The sequence below is a fragment of the Nestor notabilis genome, unplaced genomic scaffold (genome assembly GCF_000696875.1).
Source record: "Nestor notabilis isolate BGI_N333 unplaced genomic scaffold, ASM69687v1 scaffold30766, whole genome shotgun sequence".
Taxonomy (NCBI): domain Eukaryota; kingdom Metazoa; phylum Chordata; class Aves; order Psittaciformes; family Psittacidae; genus Nestor; species Nestor notabilis.
In genome coordinates, this window is record NW_009934721.1 from 19,528 (window position 1) to 26,268 (window position 6,741).

The window sequence follows — 6,741 nt, forward strand, 5'->3', positions numbered from 1 at the left end:
GGTATTTTACCTTTAGTAACCTTTTGTTTGATGTGCATCAGTTTTATCTACAGAGATTTCATTTCCCATAATCAAAAGAGATGAATAAATTGTCATCTGGTAATTGTTAAAGCTGTGTTGAGAAGATGATACTCAAAGCCTTTACTCTTCTTGTGTAAGGAATAAGACAGCTTACTGTACTGTACGGCTCTAAAAACATCCCTAGACAAAAAAAGTCCCTTCAGGAGCATTGGTTCCTTTGCTAGTTTGCAAGCCATTTCTTGAAGTGAACTAGCTTGAGTCCTTCCAATGTTGAATAAATATGCTGCAGTTAGCACCATAAGATACTTGTGAAGTGCTCAGTGCTCGTGGGCTAAGTAACACTGTATGTCTTGCTTAATGTTACTCAAGTTTGCAGCTGTTACAGGTGAGTGTTGGCAGTGGATGCAGAATGCATTCTGGAAATTCTAGTCTGTGACTTCTGTCTTCTGTGTTGCATTCAGCAGCTTAGGCTTTCCTTCGCTTCCTTCAAAGCAGTGAGTCTTAAAAACTGGTCTATAGACTGAAACTTCATCTTTGGAATATGCTGTGTTATTTTTTTGCCTCTTTTCAGGAAGAAGAAAGAAAACGTCAAGAAGAAATGGAACGTCAGCGGCGGGAGAGACGATACATCTTGCCTGATGAACCAGCAATCATTGTACATCCTAACTGGGCAGCAAAGAGTGGGAAGTTTGACTGTAGCATTATGTCTCTTAGCGTTCTTCTGGACTATAGATTAGAAGATAATAAAGAACATTCCTTTGAGGTAATTTAGCTGTGTTACTTGCAGTTAGCCATTCTTGTTTCTTTTTAATTCTGTTATCACTGCTGTATTCTGAAATTGTAAAAGTATATGATAACATGGCAAAATTAAACTTGAATAAGTTAGTTTCTTTGTGCAATACCTAGAAAAAACAATTGTCCAGTCTTTGGTACTTGGTTTACAATAGCTGTATAGTCACTGTATAATATCCAGAAGAAATGTGCAGGTTTTCAGATATGGAATTGAGTTTATCATTTATACAGCTGGTCTAGGTTCTACACCACTGGAGTACAGGAAAGAAGCATAATTATAAAGGTGTTCAAGGTTTCCATATTCAAAGCAGATAGTAAGAAATCTGACACTACATAAAATCCTGATATGGTGAAAGTTGGTAAGGTAGCACCTCAGAGCTATTTAATCACAGGTGTACAAATTTTTAATACATACTTTAAAAACTTTTTGTCAGTTCTCTTTTCATTCTTCTTTTGTGCAGGTATCACTGTTTGCAGAGCTCTTCAATGAAATGCTTCAGAGAGATTTCGGTGTCAGAATTTACAAAGCGTTGATTTCTCTCCCAGAGAGGGAAGACAAAAAAGACAAAAAAGGCAAAAAAGATGAGAGAAAAGAAAAAAAAGAAGAAAAAGATGATGAAACAGATGATCCAAAACCTAAGAGGAGAAAATCTGGAGATGATAAAGACAAAAAAGAAGATAGAGACGAAAAGAAGGTTTGGAGCTGGTTCATGTATTTTCTGTCCTGTCTGGATCAATATTAAACTATTTCTATTTGAACTTAACTTTATTGCTTTCAAAACTCAGGTTTTGTAGTGTTAGTTAATTGATTTGACTTGTTGATCTATTTAAAATATGCTTCAATAATATTCAGGAATTTAAAAATTCTACAGGTAATGGTATTTTAACGTTCAGCTATATCATATAGATTTTTAAGCGACTAAATATTAACATATGCAAATTTCGAATGAATGGTAGTGAGGTTTTTTACTTTCCTAGTTATTTAGTTCTGACTCGATAAATTTTTAGGAACTTCTGTTACAGAGGGAAGATAAAAGGAAAGATGATTCTAAAGATGAAGAAGAAACTGAAGATGACAATAATCAAGAAGAATATGATCCGATGGAAGCAGAAGATGCTGAAGATGACGATGAAGGTATTTTGAATTATGAATTTTGTGGCTTTCAAAAATACTACTTTATTGAAACTGAATATGTTCTCTCAAGCTGGAGAATGCACTGGAACTAGACAACTTAAAATTGCATTATTAGACTAATTTTAGTAATTCTGGCATTGTATGAATATAGTTGATATAAACTAGCCGTGGTACTCAAAGTAAGGCATGTATATAGAAGTGGTTTTATTTTTTTCAGAATGCAGACCACTCGCAACTCCCATTGAAGTCAGTAGGAGATGTGAGTATTCAGCACCTCTGAAAAACCAAGCCACTATTACGTGCCTAACTTCCTATTCTCAGTTCTGAAATGTCATCCTGTTTTTATTAAGACAGAATAAATGTGGGGTGCCCTTTACATGATGATATGAAGAGTTGATTTCTGTTTCGATGGAGCTGTGTTTGCCTGAAGAAATGGGGAAAGGGACTGGGGAACTTTCCTGTCTCCAGGGAGCAGCCCTTTTTCCCTGCTCAGAGCTTCAGGAAGGCATAAGATGTATGCTTTTCGGCTTGTACTTGTTCAGGCTTTTCATCCTTTTGTGGAGTTTTTGCTGGAGGCGTGGGGTTGAACTACCTAGGTGCTGCAGTCCTTGCATTTTCTAACCTGCTTTTTTAGTTGTGTTTTTGGCAGAGTACTGCACCAGCCTTAAAAAATTGGTGCTAATCTGTGATTTCCAAAATAACTGTTTCTTATAATCTGGCCGTGAGAGCACCCTGGGCTTATCTGTTGTGTACAAGTGCTGCTACTTCCCATAGTCTGTCCTTGTGCCATTGCCAGTCAGAGTTGCTGAGAACAATCCATCATGTCCATGGAGGTGTGGGAGAAAGCTATCGGTTCTCAGAAACATGTTTGCAAAATCAGACAAATGTTGTGATATGTAGTTTTGTCCAAAATTTTCCTCACAAGAAAGGGAAGCTTAAAGCTGAACTTGGGACATGATTCTCTGACTAAAGACTTACACATAAGGTACAGAGCTGCATGCCATAATCCATCCCTGAAGTCGTCATACTCCTTTTTCTCTCTTGATTCTAGATTTATTTTATGTTAGTGTCTACCTCTAAACAAAAAAACCTGCAGTTTGTAATTCACATCTAGTAAGCCATGTGATCTGTAATTTCATGGAGAATCTACTGATCATAGGATCAGTAATACCACGCTCAGACATGCATATAAACAGATGCTTTTAATTGCATAGTTGATACAGGTTTCATGGTATAAAAATATTTCAGAGTAAATAGTACTGATTTTTTCCTAATAAGAGTAACCAGTTGGATGTAGACTCTCTCAAGCCTCATTAGGGAGAATTGTGGTAATTTTCTGCACACTGCTTAAGTAGACAGTGATGTTGGCAGAACTTATTTTGGCCTAGTTAGCGTTTGTTTCAGCTGTTCCAAAGGGGCAGAAAAAGAAAGACAAATGACTTACGTCAAATTAAGACCAGATAAAAAATCAAAATTTAACAGGACTCACTTAAAGGCCATTTGGGGGGTGGTTTATTATTATTTTTCAGTGAAATACATTAATTTCATGTATTCGGGGATTTATGTATACTTTTTAAATTAGCATATGTACTTTGAGATAATAGTTATAAAATTGTTTTCTGTGGGTGTGTTTAATTTTCTTTCTGTTTTGCAGATCGGGATGAGGAGGAAATGAACAAACGGGAGGACAGAAGAGAGGGAAACAGGCATTGCAAAGAGAGGTCATCCAAAGATAAAGTAATTAACACCTTTCTGAACAGCTACATATAGCCTTATTAGAGGTGTCCTAATTAGATATTGACTTCATTTTTATCATAAGACCTATTTGCACTCCTTGATTCCTTCAGCAGTACTTCTGGACTGAAACATTGAGTGTTCATACTGATCTGTCAGAAGGATGTGAGGACTGATGCTGTATGTGCGTGTTAGAGGCAGCAGATGCGATTATTTTATCCGTTATTTTCAACTGCTGTGTTTTTACATAAGAAAAGAGAAGCTTAGTTTGATAGATAAACTGGCTTTTCAGTTGTCAAGCTTGGAATCGTTACGTGGTGTTTCTACATCTCCCTGCAAGAAAATCGATGCTTTTTGTGTCAGGTCAATTGTGTGAGGCCAGTACCTTGTTTCCATAGTTAAGATTAAGGAACAGCATAAGCTTGATTTGTTACACTTAAATTTTATTTATAAATGCAAGAATAAAACAAGGTTCTGATTCTCTTTATTTTTTTCTTCAAGGAAAAATAGATGTAGGAATAGAAATAATGGGAAAACACAGTTTGCAGAACTGCTGTAGCTGTGGGAGCTAGATGCTCATTCATTACATGCTTATGCAGATTTCGCATTGGAAACAGCTGTTCAGTAAAATATGTGATTGAGAGAAGGGATGTTTTACTATTGTTAGGTTAATTATTCATTTTTTGACATATTAGCATGAACAAAAGGAAAGTGTGTCTAGCAGATGTTACTGTCCACTGTGCTGTAATTCTTATAATATTTGAAAGAATAAATAGCTTGTTTACATTATATTTGAGCTCAGCAGGTAAATGCTGGTTATATTAATCATTCAACTGAAAGTAATAATAAAATGAACAGAGGAAAACTTTTAACTTGTAAGTTTTGGTTTTGGTAATGATGGAAAAATTATATTTTAACTTCTTAATGATCCCATAATGAATTTTCTGTAGGAGAAAGACAAGACACAGATGGTAACTGTTAATAGAGATCTTCTGATGGCTTTTGTTTATTTTGATCAAAGTCATTGTGGATATCTTCTGGAGAAGGACATGGAGGAGATACTGTACACTCTTGGACTACACCTGTCACGTGCTCAGGTTTTGTATAGTAAAAGAAATATCTTTGAAAACATTACAAGAGTGCTGTAAGTGGGAGGAATATAATTCAGCTTCTAAAAGCTGTTGCTTACATATTTCATCCCTGATTTTTATGTAGTCACATTATATTTACCATAAAATACTAGTTTAATCTTTTGTAAATTATCTTGGAATGAAAAGGTGCAGTTTGCAGCTGTCCGTATGCCCATACTGTATATGTACCTTTAGTCTCAAAATGTCATGTTTTCCTTACCCCCCCCCCCGCCCCAGCTTTCTTTCATTTTAAGTACCAGTATGTTAAAGTTCAAAAAGCTTTGCAATTTCTTTAAGTTTTCAAAGTTAAAACATTCTTATTCAGGTTATACAATGCATGTATTAAGTAACACCGTATTTCTTTCCATGGCTGTATTGTAGGTCAAGAAGCTACTTAGTAAAGTAGTGCTTAGAGAATCTTGCTTTTATAGAAGACTAACAGACACTTCTAAAGATGAAGAAAACCTAGAAGAGTCTGAAGAACTACAGGAAGATATGTTAGGTGGTATTATATTTTCTTATGCCACAAACTTCCAGAGAATTGTTTGTGTGCAAATGATGAGTGCACTGAGATACTTGCTTTGTTGAAGAAAGTAACTGCAGGGAACTTGCCAGTCTGGAAAAGTAGATCTTGGGCAGTTCATAAATTACATTATTTCTGGCTTCCAACATATCTGTATGGATAAAAATATCTTGGAACAGGAAGGAGGACAGAGGTTAATATCAAGTACTGGTGCATTCACAACAGTTTTGCAGTCAGGAGGATCAGTGCTGTAGGTAGTAGAACAGAGCCTGATTTCTGGAGACATTAATGCGGGAAGGAGGCATTGAAGAATGTCATAAAAGAGCATGCCCCTATGCAGGGGAGGGAGGGTAAGAACTGGGGTAAGGAGGGAGGAGAGAAATGTGAGGGATAGACCAGCAAACTTGAGTTTATTCTTAGCTTTTTGTTTGGGTGTTTGTTGTTGTTTGTTGTGGGGTTTGGGTTTTTTTTTTTTTTAAGATGCTTTTGAGGTTGGTCGCTTGAACTGAAAAATGATGGAATGATTATTTCCTAATGTTACTTAATGTAATACAGGAAACAGATTACTGTTACCATCACCTACTGTAAAGCAAGAATCAAAAGCCATAGAAGAAAATGTTGGCCTCATTGTGTACAATGGAGCTATGGTGGATGTTGGGAGCCTTTTACAGAAACTGGAGAAGAGTGAAAGAGTGCGGGCAGAAATAGAACAAAAGCTTCAGCTACTAGAAGAAAAAACAGGTGGGACAATTACTTTGAAGGTGGTGCTTACATGGATGCAAGTCGTCTTAAGTAGATAAACCAATTTGAGTAACACTTGTGGTCTAAATTTCTTGACTGTTTTCTTACCATAATTTTTTATTTTCTATCTCCCAAGCTCTTTGGCCTTGCACACTGTCACCATGCTGAAATGCTTTTATGTTTTATTCAAGTTGAATGTAAGACTTCCAAATGTAGTCAGACTTTGAGTGTTATCAAATTGTAATGCAATGCAGCATTCGGTATTCTCTAAAAATTAGTAGTTATGGTGTTGGCATGTAAATGGCATGTTAAGATGCACAGTACGTGTCACTGGAAGTGACTTAACTTTTTTCCTTCTTCCCTCCTTTCTAAGACGAGGATGAAAAGACCATACTACAACTGGAGAATTCTAACAGAAGTCTATCTGCGGAGCTGAAAGAAGTGAAGAAGGACCTCGGTCAACTGCAAGAAAATTTGAAGATCTCTGATGATAAAAACTTGCAATTTGAGGGTCAGCTGAATAAGACAATCAAAAATTTAGCTACTGTTATGGATGAAATACAGAGTGTTCTGAAACAGGTTAGAATTGCTTAATACTATTTTTTATTGTCGTATACAGCCTTCCTGTAGACAGAATTATCAGAACAAAATTTTTTTATATATAT

General features: G+C 36.0%; 1 protein-coding gene across 1 annotated transcript in view; it reads left to right on the plus strand.

Annotated features, from left to right (window-relative positions):
* Positions 1–6,655, plus strand: part of CCAR1 (cell division cycle and apoptosis regulator 1) — a gene marked incomplete at its 3' end in the record, with an annotated part of 25,614 nt that extends 18,959 nt beyond the window's left edge. Inside the window, exons 16-23 of the mRNA XM_010017496.1 lie at positions 593–784; positions 1,275–1,508; positions 1,837–1,948; positions 3,603–3,685; positions 4,633–4,779; positions 5,194–5,317; positions 5,891–6,076; positions 6,450–6,655. Of these exons, the coding sequence (XP_010015798.1) occupies positions 593–784; positions 1,275–1,508; positions 1,837–1,948; positions 3,603–3,685; positions 4,633–4,779; positions 5,194–5,317; positions 5,891–6,076; positions 6,450–6,655 (1,284 nt within the window). The remainder of the gene's footprint in view (positions 1–592; positions 785–1,274; positions 1,509–1,836; positions 1,949–3,602; positions 3,686–4,632; positions 4,780–5,193; positions 5,318–5,890; positions 6,077–6,449) is intronic.
* Between the last annotated feature and the right edge of the window lie 86 nt (positions 6,656–6,741).